The 19,189-nt window shown below is 34.6% G+C and overlaps 1 protein-coding gene across 1 annotated transcript in view; it reads right to left on the bottom strand.

Moving 5' to 3' along the window:
- The window catches only part of ALDH1A1 (aldehyde dehydrogenase 1 family member A1), a 31,204-nt gene extending 12,228 nt beyond the window's left edge, over window positions 1-18,976 (bottom strand). Inside the window, exons 1-6 of the mRNA XM_054004308.1 lie at window positions 18,826-18,976; window positions 11,484-11,588; window positions 7,473-7,613; window positions 4,224-4,353; window positions 3,079-3,140; window positions 1,006-1,134 (exon numbers count right to left, since the gene is read on the bottom strand). Coding sequence (XP_053860283.1) covers window positions 1,006-1,134; window positions 3,079-3,140; window positions 4,224-4,353; window positions 7,473-7,613; window positions 11,484-11,588; window positions 18,826-18,915 — 657 coding nt within the window. The 5' untranslated portion in view covers window positions 18,916-18,976. The remainder of the gene's footprint in view (window positions 1-1,005; window positions 1,135-3,078; window positions 3,141-4,223; window positions 4,354-7,472; window positions 7,614-11,483; window positions 11,589-18,825) is intronic.
- Between the last annotated feature and the right edge of the window lie 213 nt (window positions 18,977-19,189).

The raw sequence follows: 19,189 nt of genomic DNA, 5'->3' as shown, positions 1-19,189 counted from the left end.
TCATTAGATCATAACAGAATTTAGTTACTTTCCCTGTAAAGTTACTTTTTTTCAGAGAAATACACTTTCAGACACTTATTGTTAAAAATTAATAAAGAAGATTTCTCTGATATTTTTAAATGTTATTCTTCCTCCCCAGTATTATCTAATAGCATTTAGTTTGTGATGCAATAGCAGGACATGGCTCCATTTAGATAATCATTTAGTTTCTGTGTAATATTAACACACAACCAGTCAGTATGCTCTGCTGAATCATTGTTTTAAAGAAGAATTATAAAATGTGCCAAGTCGTTTCCACTAAAACTCTGCAAGGTTACTGCACTGGTGATTATTGACATCTGTGCCAACCTTTGAACATCTTAGATTGTATTTGTTGATTCTATTGGGAAGAAAGCTAAACTGTTTTACTGTTCTCTTTGGGTGTTTGCTGCACTGGGCACAATTGTTAGTTTTAGAGATACTAGCTTACTGAAGAAACTGGCCCACCCCTTGTTCAGGAGCACAAAGTGTCTTCTCACAGTTTCTGTGTGAAGAGAATTCACAGGTTTGGCAGCAGTCACCAGCTTGATTTTACAGTTCCATGTTAATAATAAACTTAGGTGGATGAAAACTTTGTTCAGTTAAAAAAAAAAACAACTGTACAAACAGGTTCTTTTCTGTGATAACTGTGCTAATAAAGTCATTACTACCCACCTCCAAATACTCTGCACTTGCAGAGTGCTTGCTTTTGACTCTGAAAAGTACTGTGCTTTTGTAATACAAAAATATTTGCTAAAGAATGGAGTTTACTAAATTGCTGTTGTGGGATTTTTTGTGGGTGTACTAGGCTGAAAGATGTGCATGCTTTTGCCCTGGTTTGGCTTCACTGGTTTGCAGCAAGGTAAGTTCCACAGTGCAAGGCTAGGCATGCAATGAGCCTGTCTTATATTACCTTTGTGGCATTTCAGCTGCAGTATACTCTTACATTTCTGAGAGGGGCAATTAGCTCTGTTGTTGGTGACTTACCTCTTTAATTAAGGATCCCATGTAAAGGGCACTGAGTGGAGTTTGTTCTGCTGGTTTGACAACCACCGTGTTTCCACAACAAAGGGCAGGGGCAATCTTCCAGATAAACATAACCACTGGGAAGTTCCACTGAAAGACAGATGAGAAAGTGTATCCTATTTCTAATACATCACCAAAATACCTAAGCCTTTTCTATTATAATAGTGCAAATTTTCAGCTGGGTGGTTGAACTTTTTGTTGAACTCCTTTCAGAAAGAAGATGTTTAGAAAAAAAAAAAAAAAACAATTGGCAAGCCATGTAATACAAAGACTGGGGATTTTTTGGTATGTATAGGTCTGGAGAATCCAAGGTTTTAGTTACAAGCTCAAGAGACAATGAGTGTGCTCCTTTAACAAAATATTACAGGTGGTTGTTGGATTAGAGGTGCAGTTGGGAGTTTTGCCATCTTGAATGGTCACATCCATCATCAATTCAGTTTTCTAAGGGAGAAAAGGTAATAACACATAATGCTGGCACTGCCCTCTCCCCTGGAGGTTTCACTGGCATCTGTCTGTTGTGGGCAGTTCAGGCAGACTGAAGAGCAGCTGAATGTTTTGGATCCCATGTTCTGCAGTGTGAGGGACAACATAACCAGGGAAAACATGTTTGCCCCTTGAGAATATTTGCTATAGTTCGGGTTGCATTGAGGCCATGAGCCTCAGCTCAACAGATACCTTTTTGAAATGAGGAAAAAGGCAGTTAAGAGTTACCTATTTGATCTGAAAGGCTAGGAGGAATATACATAGAACACTTTTTTTTTCCTCTCCTTGTCTCCTTCCAGACTCACCACAGCCCCAAAAATAATGGAGCATAAATAATATAAAGTGAAGGATTACAGGGTTTTCTGCATATTCATTGTTAAAGTGGAACTGCATAAGTTAAAGGGAGTGGAAATGGTGAGCTATCAAAAGTGATTTGCAACATACATATAGTCTTCACAGTTTTGGTTTGTATAGAAAACTCCAGTTTGTTGGTTCATATTTCGATGGAGGGAAAATGAAGATATACTCAGAAATACTTAACATTTTATAAGGGAAGTCAGTGTTTGTACTAACTGCTGCTTGTACTTCCAGGAGATAATTATATTTTAAATGGCCACATCTAGTGTTTCTAGCTCTTTAGCATAGCTTGACTGAGTGTTTCACTTGAAATGTCTTGTGTCTGACCTACAAGAGGATCTAAACTAGCAGTTTCATATGGCAAATTTTCAAGATCAACTTAAAGATGTCAGGAACATGAGCAGGACCCACATGTCTGAGCAGACCTTATAGACAAGATGGCTTTTTCAGAATCTGTTGAGTTGTCAAGCAGGTCAGGTAAGGCTGCTCATAACTACCGTATGCAAGGTGGTGGGTGGATTAGGAGAGCCGACTGCATACAACTATTTTCACAGACACCCACCAAAAATACGTAGACTTCACAAATAAATTTAGAACTTGAGCTCCTCAAGTGTTTTGAATGATCAGACTGAGGTAGGTCTTTTGAAACTTCAGTTGAAAAGAGGAAATTCAAACCTGGGAAATCAGCTGTGCCAAACAGGAGCTTTATTGGACACTTTCTTTGAGCTATAACTTGTACCACCATCATGGTAAATGAGTCTTAGCCATAAACAAAGATCCAGCTGTCTGCTCCACAGAGCATAACACATATTCTAGGTCTTAAAGAGCTTATTGTTTATAGGCTTATAGGCTTAAACATAATAGACTTTAAATATTACACTCTCCTACATGTTTATTTCTAATTCTTTCAGTTTCAACAAAACACAATTTCATCTTTCAAATTATTTCGTAAGTCAAATTTCTGAGATTTATTTTCTCTCCATGTACAGGGAGGAGAGGGACAAGGTTGGACCGAAGTGACTCATCACACACTGATGAATCAGAATTACAGAACTCAGGATAGCCTCTATCTTTCAGGACCTGAAAATTTCTGGTTAGTAATGTTTCACAAATGCACTTGCATAGACAAAATTTCAAATGCTTTTCCATTTGTAACAAGGAGCATTTGTGTTTACATAAATGGTTCCAACTTACAGGAATGATTTGGCCACACACCCCAATAGGCTCATGTCTAGTAAATGTAAAAAAGTTTCCATCTATGGGAAAAAGAAACAAATTAGGCATTCAGACAAAGCATTGGTGAGAAACAGTTAAATCACAAAGATTATAAAGTAGGGTACAAAACTTAGCTGGATATAATTTTACTTATAAATGATATTTTTAAAATCTTAACTATGCAAAAAGTCATAAAGTACATCTGGATTCAATGTCTACTTTCTTCATAGCTCCAAGGTTTGATTTTTCCAGTCTGTCTGTCTTTTTGCAGTGACAACCCTGCTTCTCAATTTGGTATGCACAGCACACCAATAAGCATTCCTCATTTCTTTTTTCTTTTATCACCTTTTTTTTTTTTCTATTAAAAACTTCTCTCTTAAATCCTAGGTACATATCAGACATTTTTTCATATTAGATCTTAGCTTAAATCAAATCCAATAAATATAAAATTCTCTTTGATTCATATAAATATGTGTTCCATTAAACCAAGTATAGAGGTCTACAGGAGGCAAAAAAGTTGGAAGTATTTATCACTCTAGTTTTCCTTAATTCCTTCTTTATTACCTTTTCCTTAATTCCTTCTTTATTGCCATTCTTTTCTTTGTCTTGCTGAGAGAAGGTAGCTAGAGAGAAAATGTTTTCATAGAGCTGCTTAATGGGAAAGGGAATGGAATGAAATTTTAGCAAATGCTGTTTCCTCATTCCTATCTTGTAGTACTTTTCCTAATACATTATTCAATCACTGAAATAAATATTACTGCTTTGTGCTAATCTTTGCTTAAATATGTAGACACCCAGGTCTCACTACTGTAGCCTTGTATAAACTATACATTGCTATGCAAAAGTAGCCTACCGGATTTCTTAGATGTACATACAGGTTAAATTTTTTTGGTTCATAAACAATACTTATTAGTAGTGTATAGAACAAGAAAGAAATGTGAAGACCTACACTAAATATTTAAACCAAGAACTATGACAACCCTTTAATAACCTATCTTAAAAACTTTTGAAAATATTTTCCATTGGAGATATTTTCTGTGTTGCACAACTTTTAGATAAAAGTCAGTTATTTACAGCTTGTGTTGGCCTCAGTTCTGTAGTTTTGTTATCTTGGAGCTACTCACCCATTGGAACAGTACGCCCATGGATTTTATCAGCCCAGCCTGCACAGTAGCGTAAAGTTTTGATACAGGCACCCAAATCCATTAGATAGGCCGTGGAAAAGAGCTTCCCACCATCAATGGTTTCCATTGTCTGCAGACAACAGCAATTAAAATGTTAATATCAAATACTGATAATGGCTCTTTTGCTTGTGCTTTGTAATTTAGCTTTTGGAAGTTCACTTTAAGGATTTCAGCTTTAAAATAACTATTTAGATAACTCCCCTATGAAGAACACATTTTGAAAAACTGAATGAAGCAATTTCAAAGTGAAAAAATTTCATGATGGTTTATTTGTATTGAGCTATGCAGATAGCATGATCACAATGCATTTGTAGTGGTAAGATTTACTCAAAAAACATTCCTCCCATGTGAATCAGCTACACAGTTCTACTTTATGTTAAATATTCTGCAAGCACAGATCAAGAGATTAGGAAGGAGACAGTGCAAATAACTGATGCAAATAAAATATCATCAAGATTCAAGTCTTGTAAAAATATCCTAAATACACCTTGAGTGTTCGATGTGCAAAGGAAAGAGCTGAGCCATCTAGAACTCTTAAGTGAGAAAAAATTGTTATGAAAAATAAATAGTTGTATGGAAAAGAGTCTCTAAATAGGGTTGTTTTCCAGCCATATCTAAGGAATGTGGTTTGGATTAATTTCCATGCCCCTTACTATTGGGACATGAAGATCATGAGCAGTTCTTAAGTAGTGTCATATTTTTGACACTTCAAGAATATTTTTCTCAAGATTTCCAAAACAGAAAGATTGAAGACCTTCAGCTCTATGAACAATCTTGTTACAATATTTAGCAGGAAAAGCCCAAACTATAGATATAAGATCTAAACTATAATTTCAAGATGTAATCAGATTGGCATTCTTTAGCATTTCAGGTTGGATCAACAGACTGATCCTCCAAGAACAGTTTTTCACCAACAATTCCCCTGTGAAGTCCATATTTTTAGTTAACTAGACATGTTTCAGATACCATACTGGGGAGGAGAACAGAACAAACAGAGCAATACTTGATGGCTCTTAGCAACAAAGAACTCATTAAATGAGATATACCCTTGCCATTCCAGGCAATATATGTGGCACTGTTTTCCTTCTGTTTGGGCATGGGAGAAAATTCTTCCCTGGCCTCAAACTTATGAAATCTCTAGTTTTCAACATCACAAGAGATTGAATTCTAAGTAACACAATTCTCAGTGGCTCTTCCAGTACTTTGCTTTGACTTTTTTATGGCTATCTACAGGTCTGCTGAGACTCTGAAGCATCTTATCAACAAATAAAAGCACTGAAAGGGAATAATTTTAATCCTAGTCAAATGTATGAACACAGGAACATGACTTTGCAATTAGCTTTGGACATCTATTTGGTCTCTAATCTGCAGGAGTATGTGTTACTCTATTGTACTAGTTTTGCAGGTGGGATAAACTGTGAGTGGAGAAAATCTCTCTCTCGAAATCTGGAAAGCACTTTACTCATACATACCTTTTCTGAAAAGGGAAATAATTAATAAGATGATTAGGTTGTAGGAAATATAAATAAAGTCAGTAAAACAGAGATTTGGAAGAGGCCCCAGAGAAAAGCAATTCTTTTATATTATGAAAATGGCAAATGTAAACAAAAAATAATTCAATGTTCCACCTTTGGGAAAAAAAATTGTATCTTCATCCTCTTTGCATTTGTAATGCCTTAGACTGTACAATGAAGAAAGAAATACCAGCTCATCCAATTATTTAATGGACAAGAGGGCATACTGCTCTATTTAGAATATAGCTCTCTTTAAATTTTGTCTCTCTCAAGTCAAATCTAGCATTTAAAGGGCATAAGTTCCACCCATATGAGGTTTCTCCTGAAAAACTCTACTATATAATGGGCAACAGATGCTTTGCAGATGTTGCATAGTTGAAGGTTTAAATTTTATGAGCTTATCTACAGTGTGTTTTGTGGCTAATGGCTAAATACTTCAAGCTGTAACTGGATCAGTCTGAGTGATGATCCTGAATGCTGGATGCTCCTCCTTCTCTAAATTTTTATGCTGTTTGCAGAAAACCAGGTTTCATCTTCAGCACAAGCAATTATCCCACCTAAATTTTAATTCCAGAATGTGCTTGAAATAGCAGAGAAGTCACCTTAATAATAGTATCATAAGTGGAGTTTAAAACAAGGAGGAGGATACTAGGTTTTATCAAATTGGTGGTGTATTTCTATTTTATATGTAATTTCTTGCCTTAATGCACAATCTGTAGGTGAGAGCATTACAAGTTATGTGTCTTCTGTTAAGTATGGTAAAATAGCCAATACACAGTCATTTGTAGAGAGAGGGCGTGTGGATGCCAGCCTGGTCAGGGAGACAGAAACAGCAATCATTTCTCACAGTGGCTTGTGAGAATTTTTAGGGTGTTGTAGGAATGTGATAACTTCTTAGTATAAACAATCTGCAGGTGGTGTTTTTCCACTTTGTTTTTCTGTTCCTCTCAAGGACAGTGTGCGAGAAAGATGTCTTTATTAATTAGCCAATCAAGTAGAATGTATCGTATCAGTCTATATAACCTGGAGAATCCTTTGTATTAAAGCTTCTTTTTCTCCTCTTGCAATTTGGTCTCTTGTCTGTTCTTGTGTCATACTTGGAGCAAGAGTGACAAGGGCATCATTCCCCAGCACTCATGTTATTGTTCTTTCTAAAATAATCCATTGCTGCCTTTGGTTCTGGTTAAGCTTTATAATTTGTTACAAATTGCACTCTGGAGTTAATGAAGGACTGGCGATAAGAAAATATAGAGTCATGAAATTCAGAATTTCTTCCAGTTCTGACTTGTACCATCTATAAGCATGGAGCTAAGCTTTGAGTTTAGGCCTTGATTCAGGCTATGATTTGAGTTTAGGCCTTGATTCAGACTTTAGTTTAGACAAGCATTAACCATGGGATCAATGTTAGTGTGCCCTTAAGAATCAGTGATTCAAATTACTCTGGTTGTAGGCAGTTTAAGTATCACTTTAAAGCTAATCAAATACTCAAGTACTTTGTGGATATAGGGTGTTAATAGACCAGAGTGCAAGCCAGCTTAGAGAAGTCCATTTGCTACAAAGAAGAAAACCAAGTATTGAGACAGCCTAGCTTTCCAAAGAGTAGTCATGTCTCTTGTATCTTTCTGTAAAAATCAGGACTTTTCTCCTTTTCCTTTTGTTCACGTATCATACTCACAGCTAAAATCAGACGATCTCTTTCGACTAAGTCAGCTAGTTTATTCAAGAGCCTTCCTCGCTCTGAAGCATCCATTGTACGCCAGGTTGACCCGAGCTCAAAAGCCTTTCTTGCTGCTTTAACTGCCTTGTCTACATCTGCCTGTGGGGAAAACAAAAACACTTACATGATCAAAAATTGGTTCTGTCATAAGCCTTTTTCCTTTTTTTGCTGTTCAGTGTGTAAAGTTTAGCATAAGTTTGACATAAAATTGAAATAAGAGAAAAAAACCCAATCTAATCAAAATTAGTACCAGTAATGTTAAATACATGGGCTATTTTCTTTCAAACACTTCTGTTGATATTTCAGGAATGTAAAATTCTATGAGAAACAGACAGGTTCTCAAAGTTTCCAAAATGAAAAAATATAAAAGAACTCTATTTTTAAAATTTTGATTTTTAAGCCCTTCCTACACACCAAGCACTTGCATTAATGATATAATTTATTCTCTTTTATTTATAAAGAGATGCCTGAGTGTGTTAGGTAAATGCTTAATTTATCATCTGAAAGTATCTTATAGGGCAATGAAGACCAGGATAGAAAAGCTTGTTCCTTAGGATGATTCATAAAATGAACACAAATTTATTATTAAGGAAGACAAATCTATGAATTTATTTTTGAAAATTTTAAAAAATATTTATGTATAAAATTACTTTAAAAATTAAAAATATGCCATGTTTAAAAAGCTAAGCCTAGACACTTTGAAGTCTAAGCACTGTCATTAGGTTAGACAGCTAATTGGTCTGTTGATGTTTTTTATCACATATTTTGTTATTTATAATTTGGTTTCCACTATAGAAGAAAAATCTACAATGAAACTATTTTGTGTGAAGCAAAAAAACCAATTACAATTTCTTGAAAAAAAAGGCTTTTAGTACTTGGAATTCTTCTGTATTTCAAAGTTCTTGTAAAATTTACCAATGAAAACAGTGACATAGAAAAGAGGTTTATTTTAGGTTTTTTTGGTCAGAAATGAAAAATTTAATGAAAAAAAAAGAATAAAAAGGAGTTTCTTTATAGGCCACATTTCCCAGAGAAGTTTGCATACAATGTTTGATGGTTATCTTTTATTTTTTGCTGTTTGCTAATATCTCCTCCAGGGAAATCACTATCAAGGTTGACTCAGTCAGCAAATTCAATTAAGTCAACACTATAGTCAATTGTTTTAAACACGAACTAGATCTTGAATCTTTAACTGATGTTGGTAGTCATCAACCAATATTAAGAAGGTGTGAGTGGGGTGTGTTAGTGACTTGGAAAGCCCAGCACAGAACCGTGAGGCAGAAGGCCACAGAACTTCCAATCGGTTTTCCAGGAAATTTTGGAAAAGAAGGAAGGAACTATATGAATAGCATAGCCATTACTATAGAGTAATACTGACCAGTCACCTATACCAGGTAGCTGAAATCTACCAAATTAAGAATTTATTTTCTTCAGAATCTGTCAACATGTTTTCAAACATCTTATCACTATCTCTGAGCGCTATCATAAGTTTTCTACATCTTTGCAATAGGACTCAAGGTTTGTGGCTTGGCCTTAACTTGATAGGGCTCACCCGCTTTCCTTGGAAAAGGAGAAGGGGAAAAAATATCATATGAATATGAAGAACATATATTAGAGCTACATTATCTGATGTTCTTTCTACTAGAAGTGCAGAAATAATTAAAACTGAGAAAAATAATATAAGAGTAATATAGGCCTGTGAATGAAAAGTAATAAGAAAAGATTGTTCTTCAACTGTATGAAATTTAATTTCATTGCATAAATCTACACTATGAGTATAAAAACTCCTTTCTGAGCCAGTTTAGTTTTTTTACAGAAGTACATTTATTTTACATAAACTAACCTGACCATTTGGTGAGCTGCTTTATTACTAGGGGCCTTTAGGATTAGGAATGTAGCTTGGAAGAGCCATCAAACTGGAAGAAAAGAGTTCCCACCTTGTCTGTTCTTTGTAATCTCCTCTTGTTTTTTAAAATACCACTGCAAGGCAGTGGACAGCCCTTTGTCAACCTTATTGTATGCACAAATTAAATTCTTAAAATCTCTTGGTTCATTATCTGAAGTCTAGCCTCTTGCATATTAGGTTCATAATGACTGTGTAATTTACTAGATCTGCACAATTCACTAGGCAATTTAGTTAATAGCAGTTGTCATTACACATTAGTTTGCAAAATTACTGAAGAGAAAGCAAACCTGTGTTTTGAATAGTATTATCTCTTCATTTAATGAATTGGTTGAGAGCTTGTAAGGAAAGAAAGCTACAGAAATTATGAATGGTAAGTGAACAGTTGCAGGTTATAAGTAATTTAATTTGGGAATGATAAATTATCACTGTCTCAGCACTACTTACAGATAGATGGTATTAAAGAAAAGAAAAACCTTTGAAAATCTTCAGGTGTTTAGATTTTTAAAAACAATTTCATTCCACGGGAAATAATTAAAAGTCAGACTTTCTCAGCCATGTTTCTCTGAGAAAATGTTTTAAATGTGACATCATTATGACCTTCTTAGTGATTTGTAGTCACTATTGCTCAAGTACTAAACAACATTAGAGACAAAGATTATTATATGAGATTACAGACCAGAGTAAAAAAAGATTTAATGAGAAGATGATTCTGAGTGTATTTCTCAAAAGAGAATTTTATTTCAGTGTGAATTTCTGTACAGTAAATTAAAAGGTTCTGAAAAAGCACGTGCTTATTATATTGGCAATAGTTTTTGGTGAACTTATAACACAGACAAACTTACAAGTTTTACATTAGTTCTACTGGATAAAAAGATGTTTAACATTTTGATGCTAAGCTTAAAAAATGCTTGTTATACAAAACATTCTAGAGATGCATATTTTTTGACTAAAATGAATATATAATTTTGTGAGAAATGTGAAAAAGAATTCACTTTTGGATGCAAGATTAACTTTGAAGTGGAAATACAGAAAATTAAATACATATGTGCAAGAACCAAACCAGTAATTATAAAACCAGCTTTATTTCCAGTGACTTGTGAACTTGGAAATTAAACCTTCATTTCTTGTATTTACTTTCTCAGAATACATAAAAAACCCTTTCTTTGGTCAGCATTTTTAATGCTGTTAAGCAAATTGTCTATCCTATTTAAAAAAAAACAACCACTTTTCTTACATTTAAGCTATATAGTAACACCAGTCAAATCCTGTTTGTAAGAAAAACACAAATATTACAAAAATATAGAGATTATGGCTCAGGTTTTCATTATATCTTTGAGTACATGGCATCTATCTGAAACTTTCCACAAAAGCATCTCATAAAAATGAAAAAAAAAAAAAGTTTCTTTACAGTTTTGAATAATATTTTTAATCACCTGCTTGATTCAACACGCTTTAAGGAGGTCAGTCTTGGTGGAATTAGTGACTATTTGATAGGCTACCTTCAGCTTGAAAGTAATTTTTAGGACTATGTTCCAATATATTTTTCACAAAACAAAATATTTTTAGGAGGCAGTACGGAGACTACAAATAGCTAAAAATATTCATGGTAGTGATCATCTTCACAAAATTTGTGTGAAATGATAGGTATTTGTCTTTTTTATATTTTCTATAAGAAAAAGCCTTATATAAATGTGTAAATGAGCAAGGTTATATTAATTTGTAATGAAGAAAACATAACAGAAAAATAAAATAAAATCCCAACTAAATTTTTAGATGTCAGTGATCACAGATAAGAAAAAGGATCAATAATATTAGTAAAACAAATCAGAAAAAATGTTTCTTCAGAACTTTTCTCATATGAGTCTAAGGTAAAGCAGTTTTTCAGCATCTCTTTACAAAAAATGTTATGCCTTATTAAAAAAGGGTTTGTAAAAGAAGGTATACAGGGTGAAGCAGGTCCACTTGAAGTAATGTTTTACATTACACAAGTTGCTGCTTGCCTTCCTACTTTTAAGATGCACTGAAATTAAATTTATAGTTAAGGGCAAGAAAGAAAACCCTACCTTGTCACCTTCTTCAACCTCACAGATTTTCTCTTCCGTTGTGGGATTAAAGACTGCAAATTTTTTACCACTGACTGAATCGTGCCATTCATTGTTTATAAATATCTGCAGGGGAAGAAGGAGTGTAATAATATTAGTAACACATGTATAGCTGTTGTCTGTTCTATGTTTTGGTGCATAAACCTACCTTCCATAGCTGAGAGCTGCCAGATTGATAGATGTCTGAACTAAAACTGGATAGCTGTTATTAGATTATTCTGAAGAGATGAGTAATCACATACACACTTAACCAGGATCAGTTTTTTAAAATTCACTTCTTTTTGAGAGGAAAACTTTCTCTACATTGCATTTTTACTTGTTTCATGTCATAAAAATATGCTGTTGTAAATTGGTCCTTCTACTTCCTGTGAAGTGGAAGGGAGCTTCAGTCCTAAATGACCTAAGGAAACCTACCTGAATTTCCCATGCTCACAGGGTTGGTAACAATGCAGGCACTTTCTGTTACATGGCCTGACAGGAGAAAACCCAGTCCTTGGATTTAGTAAGTATAGTATACTGAATTAAGAATATCTTGGAGATCACTCTTTTAATTAGGTTTGCTTTGATTTATCTTCACTCTCTCCTGCCAAAAAAATAAAATCCCAACCAAAACCAAACCAAACCAAACCATACCCCCAAACAAACAAAAGCAATAGCAGTTTTTTTTTAAATTGAAACTGAGACTGAAAAAAAACCCTGTCATAGTCAATTGAATGAGTTAAAGAATCATGGAATGGATAAGGCTGGAAGAAATCACAGTGGGGTCCTATGGTCTAATCTCCCTGCTCAAGTAGGGTTATATTAGAGCACATTGCACAGAGTTGCACCCAAATGGTTCTGTGTGCTTAGGACATACAAAAGGACCTCTGGCTGAAATTTGAAGTACTTACTCCTGTTCACAAATGCAAAACAGAGCCTGGGCCTTACCTGTGGGTGCACTCTAGAGCTACTCTAGAGCCTGTCATCTCTGGGGCATTGTTGGTAAAGTGATCAAAGTGGTTTAATTTCTTTTTTAACTGTAGGTTAACCTTGAAGCAGAAAGGAATGTGCCTTGAAAAGACCCGATAAATGCACAGCTGTTGAAAAGAGGAGGATAAGTTGCTAATAAGTGTTTTGTACACTTCTTGGAGTGGGCATGATAAAGTATACAGTCCAAAGTTAACAGCACCTCTTCTCTGCTTGACCCTCTGCGATCTCTGGGTTCAAGTCAGTGCTGAAACGGGTATGCCATGCTAATTTGTCCTACCAGTACTTTGAGCCCACCCTCCTGATGCTGGTGGGCTGATGCTGCCCTTCAAAGTGGCTTCCAGTGCCATTGCATTCTAGGAATGCATATGAGATCTCAATTGTGCTCACCTACAGGGTGTCAGACTCTGACTCACTCTACCAGGTATTTTGAACTCAAATTGTGCTTCTCTCTAGAGGCAAGGCGTCTTTCCCCACAGTTAGTTACTGGAGTCTAGCAGTGAGATCAGCTAGCACTCTCCATTAGGACAAAGAACCTAGTGTTGCTGCTTAGAGAAACAGGAACTTTGAAATAGAAAACCAGAAAATACTTTGGTGTAGGCAAAGTAGATGATGGTTGACTCAAGACATGGCAAGACACTATCAAGACGTCAGAACTGCAGGATAAATGTTTTTTGTCACAGAAACTTGAGGAATAAATCTTTCCAGCACAACCACATATGTTATTAAAATGTGACAAATTTCAGGGAATAAATATTCTGCATAGTATTAAAACTGGTTGAGTAGTTGCTAATTATTGATGAATAGTTTATTAATAACCATCAAGAATGATAAAATTAATATCTCTAAGTGGATATGGCAACAATCTGTTAATGTATTAATATCTTTCTGTATTATATTAATACAGTTCTGTATTTTTCTGCTTGTCATTATGTGGGCATCTTATACAATGTCATTGCCACCTCTGACCATCAGGACTGACCAGCAGACTGATCAAACTCCTAATCTAACAAAAGTTGTCTGTGAAATAAATATCTAAGTCCATGGAAATTTTTGAAAGGTTATGAAGCCAGTTATAAGAATATCCACACAAAATTCCAGTTGTGGTGAAAGGACAGAGACAGCAGTTAAATGATTACTATGACAAAAGCCATTGCCAAGAAAAGAGACAAAGTAAAGGGTAAATATTAACATAACACTGCTATGATGTTACAGTATGCCAAATTCATATCTGTCTGTGAAAGATATATGTATGTGAAAGATATATATATGTATGAAAAACATACAATTTTTGGAAATATTTAAAGTGCTTGTTTAAATACTACGTTTATTGCACCAATCAATTTCACCCATAATATTAGTTTAGAATATATATTTTATTAATGTCTCTAATACCATTCCTGTTTAAAATATAACTTCATTATATATTATATATATATATATATATATATACACACAATATTGTATCAGAGTTGTATAAATCAAATAACCCATATGTCTTTCATAAGTTAGATAGCGGCCTTGCAAAATGGGGGCAAGAAAGATGGGAAAGGAAAAAAAAATCAAAACTCTCATATAAACTGTATTAGCACATTTCAGGCAGCTGTACTCATTAACGTGCATGCAGCCATGCTCATAAAATGTTGTGGAATACTTTCTATAAATAGGATGTGGATCTCTAAATCCAGGCAATACTGAAGTACCAGCTAACAGCAGCCTCTAGCAACAACCTTGACCTGCTGAGGAAAACAATGCTTGGGATCATCTTGCAGTAGGTTAGAGTGTTCTATCAGTGAGTCAGAACTCCACTGACATCTCTTCAGACATAAATGCAAAGGACCTACCCCTCTGTGACAAGTGCTATGCACTGGGTTGTCTGTGGTGACTGTCTACGGCTCACCAGGTTTAGGGATACAAATTTATTTTGCAAAGATTTAGAAATATTGTTACAGATGTTTGTAACTGTTACTTCACTGGAATTTTAGGAGTGAAGATTTTTTTTAATTATTATTTCAACAACCCAAAGAGTTGAAGTAGACTATATATAGGCTATTTCAATAGACTGAATAGACCCAAATACTATTCAGATTTCTTTGCAGTAGAATTGGAAATACAGATTTCCAGTAGATGAGACTGTACACTGTTGGACCTTAGTATTTTAAATAAAGCACAGGCAACATCAGCCAAAAACCCTCTGATGTCTTTATTCCTCAATGTCATAGGGCAATAACATCTTGCATTTCTGAAATTATTTATTTCAGTTCAAATGATCTAATGCCATCCATTTGGTGTTGAAGTTACTTGCAAGGCTGCAGTATTTCTCTCCTTGTTTACACAGTTGATTTCATCACTCAGATGACCTGAGCAGAGAATGGAAACACAAGACCTGAACTTTGCCCTTTTTTTTTGCCACCTCTACAGTTTCTTTTCCTTCAGTTCTGGAGTATTTTGAAAGAATTGTGAATTAATTCTGAAGTATCTGCTAGATGGGAAGTGCCATATTTGTGTCTAAGCTGCATGAGGGAAGAAAGCATTTTACTCTGTACAGCTTTGCCTCTGACAAACAACACCATAGCTCTGCTGAAAGAAATTTTAGGGTCTTTACATTAGCTGTCATCATCTTATGAATCATAACTTTTTGCTATGAAGTCTGTACAGGGTTTCAGGCTACAGTACCTCTGCAAAATAACTTAGAAGTACAGCTTAAAAAGAAAATTTCTGCTGTCACACTGATCCTATATTCAGCATCTTTCTATAAACTCACTGTTTGTTCAGGAGGAATTTTTATATAATTCACTAATATTGATTTACATTATAATTCATACAGAGATGTAGTCAAGAAAAGTAATGTAGGCATTCCCTAACTTAGCTATTAAGGATAGCTTTTTAAATATGAAGATTCTGTTTAGATATCAGAAACTCTTCCAAACTTACAGTGTAAGAAAAAGCGAAGCCTCTTGCCACATTAAATCTGCCCCTGGCTATAACAAAACTTTTCTTGACAATCTTCTTCAAATGAGCCCAGTTTCCTGTTTTACAAAGATAAAAGTGATCACCAGATTTGAGCCCTTGCTTATCTGACTGGTCTCAAGCTTTCTCGTGTGGACTGTAAAGCAGGGAATTTCACAAAGAGCAAGTTTTTACAGGCCAGGAACAATGAGGAGACACCAGGGCTGAGGCTGGACACATGGTGGAGGCAGTTCAGCATCACTTGTGTGAGGTGGTGCACAGTGCTGAATAGCTGTTGTATCTGTTCAGTCCTGCTTATATAGATTGTGACAGCCATTCAGGTATTCTTGAGTACAATAACTCACTAAAAATTTACTTGTCAGTAAATTTTACAGATACATCTAAGCCTTAAAGTTATGTGGCCCAAAACAAGGCTCATTTAAGTGCTATATGTTCTAATTTACTAGTCTCAAAATATGTTAGGGAATCTCACTGTATTCTTTGAGCAATAAAATTAAAATATGTGGCATTTCTTAAGGTATTACCAAAAAATGAAAATTTAAGCTTTAAAGAAATATGTCAATATAGATGCTACTGTGAAATCTCTTTTTTTTCTCCCACTTAGGTTTTTCCGTACAAGAAGTTTATATTTGGCTAATAGTCCATGTAGCTTTCTTTCTCTCCCTTGCAATATGCTATTATTGATGCAGGAATTACATTTTGCTGCTGCAATGGACCAATAATCAGAGAATATACTCTTTCTATTAAATATTACGTAATTTTTTTTATTTTCCACTTAGTGACTCTGTTTACACAAAGTGAGCTGATCTTAGAAAGAGTAAGTTTCTATCGTACCTTTCTAGCTCATTACCTTTCCCCAGATATTCCAATTATGCTTTTGAGCTTTTGTCTGACCTTTGTTTTTGAAGCTAGTGGCTGCAGCATTTTAATGTTCAGCTATAATTTTTCTTTACTCAGAGTGTCTTACCCTTCCACACTTCCTGATATTCCATATGTGGCTGAGCAAGAGAATGTTCAGCCCTTTTCTTCCCCTCGTGCAATTTGACAACCTAATAATTAACTAATCTGAGCTTCTCTGATTAAAGGAGTACTACAGGGTTTAGTGTATGTGAAAGCATCATGACAGAAAGCATTTATAAAGCAATCATTGTCTAATTCCTCCATGTTAACTAAGTAAAATATTTACTAACACATTTTTATGTAGCTACCAAAATTTATTGGGTTAATGGAAATATATTTAAAGGAGGTTCATATATGAAACCAATTCAAGATTACTTTATGGTTCAAAATCCATTTTGAACATTTATGGTTCAAAAGCCAATTTCAGTGTTTAAAATACATTTGAATTGATGTCTGAAAGTCAAATTTCTTGAAGTGTGTTAAGTGTTATACCATATGTAAAAGGCTTACTCTGAAATATAGCTATACCAATCTATAGATCATTTAGTTAAGTGAACCATGTGAAAAGCCACAAATGATTCCAAACACAGAAAATAAAATAGACTGTTAGGTAAAGATAGTACTTGGAACATCTCCTGCAGATCTTTCTTCAGATCCTTTTGTGATGACTGTTGGTTTCATGCAATGGTAGAAAAAGATAAATTGGAGGTTGCGAAGATGAAGGATCTGGTTCTAGCTGATTTAAACAGAAAGGTTAATACATCAGCAGTAATTAGTGCTTCCCTCATTTTGATTCTTCCAGTGTTACTAGTCACTCACATCCCATGTTCCAGCTTGTATGGGACAGGAGAGGAATGGGATGGGTACACAAGAGTGCAGAGGCCTTATTAAATTGTGGAATGAGTGTTGTGTATGCGGTGACGTTTCTGTTTTCCCAACTCCCTGTCCCTTAGTACACTGCTGGGGCTTTCAGAAAATCCTATGTGATATTTGAAGAGAGGAGGAAAGCATTGCAAAAATCAAGCCTTCACAGACATGTGCTAGATTTTATAAACAAGTGCGTTGCTTTTCTGCACAGTTAGAATTTATATGCAGCTTTTAAGGAAATAGTACTTATTGTCAAAGCGAAATAAATATTTATTATGTGACACTCTCCTTGATTTCACACTACAAACTAGACCTTTCAACAATGCTGGCTGTCTTTTGGTTGCTTTTTTGTACTAACAGAATAGATTCTTAATAATGAAATATTTTTAAAGGATGGAAATATTTACAGGAATTTGTGTATTGCATATTATTCAGTTGCTTCACTTGGTGTTTTTCACATATGAGTTGTTTTCCTTTAGAAAACTAAAAAAACCAAAGAATAAAATAATTTTTTTGAGACAGGAAGAGCAGTAGCAGGCTACTACATAGCAGAACTACATATCTTTCCTGTTAAATATTTACAAAGTAAGAGCCTGTGTGATTTATTCAAGAAAGACATGTAATGGAACATGGTGAAGTTTTTTCCATTAGAAAAAAAGGATAGAATAGAATAGGATGGAGAGGATGGAATTTAAAAGAACTAATTTAGATGAATACCTACTTTAGGAAAAGAAAGTAAACAGTGGTTCTAGAAAATAAAATTATTTCCCTTGCAATGGTATCAAGAAAAATAAAATAACAATAACCAAGAATCTCCATAGTTAAGAGGTCCTTTCTGATCCATTCAAACCTGAATGTTTCAGAGGGCAAAGTTTCTGTGTGCTACAATACAATATTGTGATATAAAACCACCAAAGAGTCCTTTAAAGCTGGAAACAAAAGTCTGGATCCAGACCTTCTTTATCTGTATATTTCTAACTCTATATGGAAAGAATTTTCTATTTCAAGGAGTTTATGGTAAAATTGCATAGTTAGATTGGTAGACTATATCTAGTTTATTAGTTACTTGTTTACCTGAAAAACAAATTCAAAACCAGGTTCATTTTCTCTAATGTAAACATGTGACCAGAATTAATTTTATTTTAGTTTTGTTTTCACACATCCCTTTCCATGTTAGCTTATCTAGTATAATTATTTGAATCTGGTATAACACAATGCAATATGCTAACTTATTTTTAATTTGCTATTTTAATTCACTGTTCTGAAAAATAATATAGTCAAAACATTTCCTTCTTTTCTCCATTTATACTTTCTGGTAAACTTATCACTGATGAAAATTTGTTTCAGGAGAAAAACAACACCCACACCAAGTGAAATATGGAACGATTCTATCATGCATACACATATAGGTGCTTTAAATTAGGTTAAAAGGATCACTGAACATCACTTGCTAATATGTGTAAAATCAGAATTCAGCCAGAATAAACATTTTAAGCACTGATTTACAGTGTCTTCCATAGTTCATATAAGGTTAAAATAGCATATCCTACTGTCTGAAGTGAATGCATAAGAAAGATTAGGAAAAGCAAGTGCTACTAACCTTGGTGTACTTAATTTTCAGATCTTTTAATGGTTCTGGCAGCGCTGCCATAACTGGAGCAGGATTGCTGTCTGAGCCGTGTTTCTTCATGATTTCAGTTGAGAAGTTTGAGGATGTTCCTGAAAAACAGGTGAAAAAAGGTGTAAAGGGAATACAGTGGTTTTTGCCCTGACTGAGCTCTTGGCTTTATTTGTGCTTTTTATCTGAACCAGCCATGGTATATTTGCATACAGGAATATGATTGGATGAAAGAATTCATCGCAAAGAGAAAATGACACTACTTATTTTTATGACCAAAAGCAACAGCCTTTTCAGTGAGCTGAGACCTTGATGAAGCACATGCTGCTGAAACAATTTGCCTAGG

This window comes from Vidua macroura, chromosome Z (genome assembly GCF_024509145.1).
Source record: "Vidua macroura isolate BioBank_ID:100142 chromosome Z, ASM2450914v1, whole genome shotgun sequence".
In the NCBI taxonomy this organism is placed as follows: Eukaryota; Metazoa; Chordata; class Aves; order Passeriformes; family Viduidae; genus Vidua; species Vidua macroura.
This window is presented reverse-complemented; position numbering and strand designations above follow the sequence as displayed.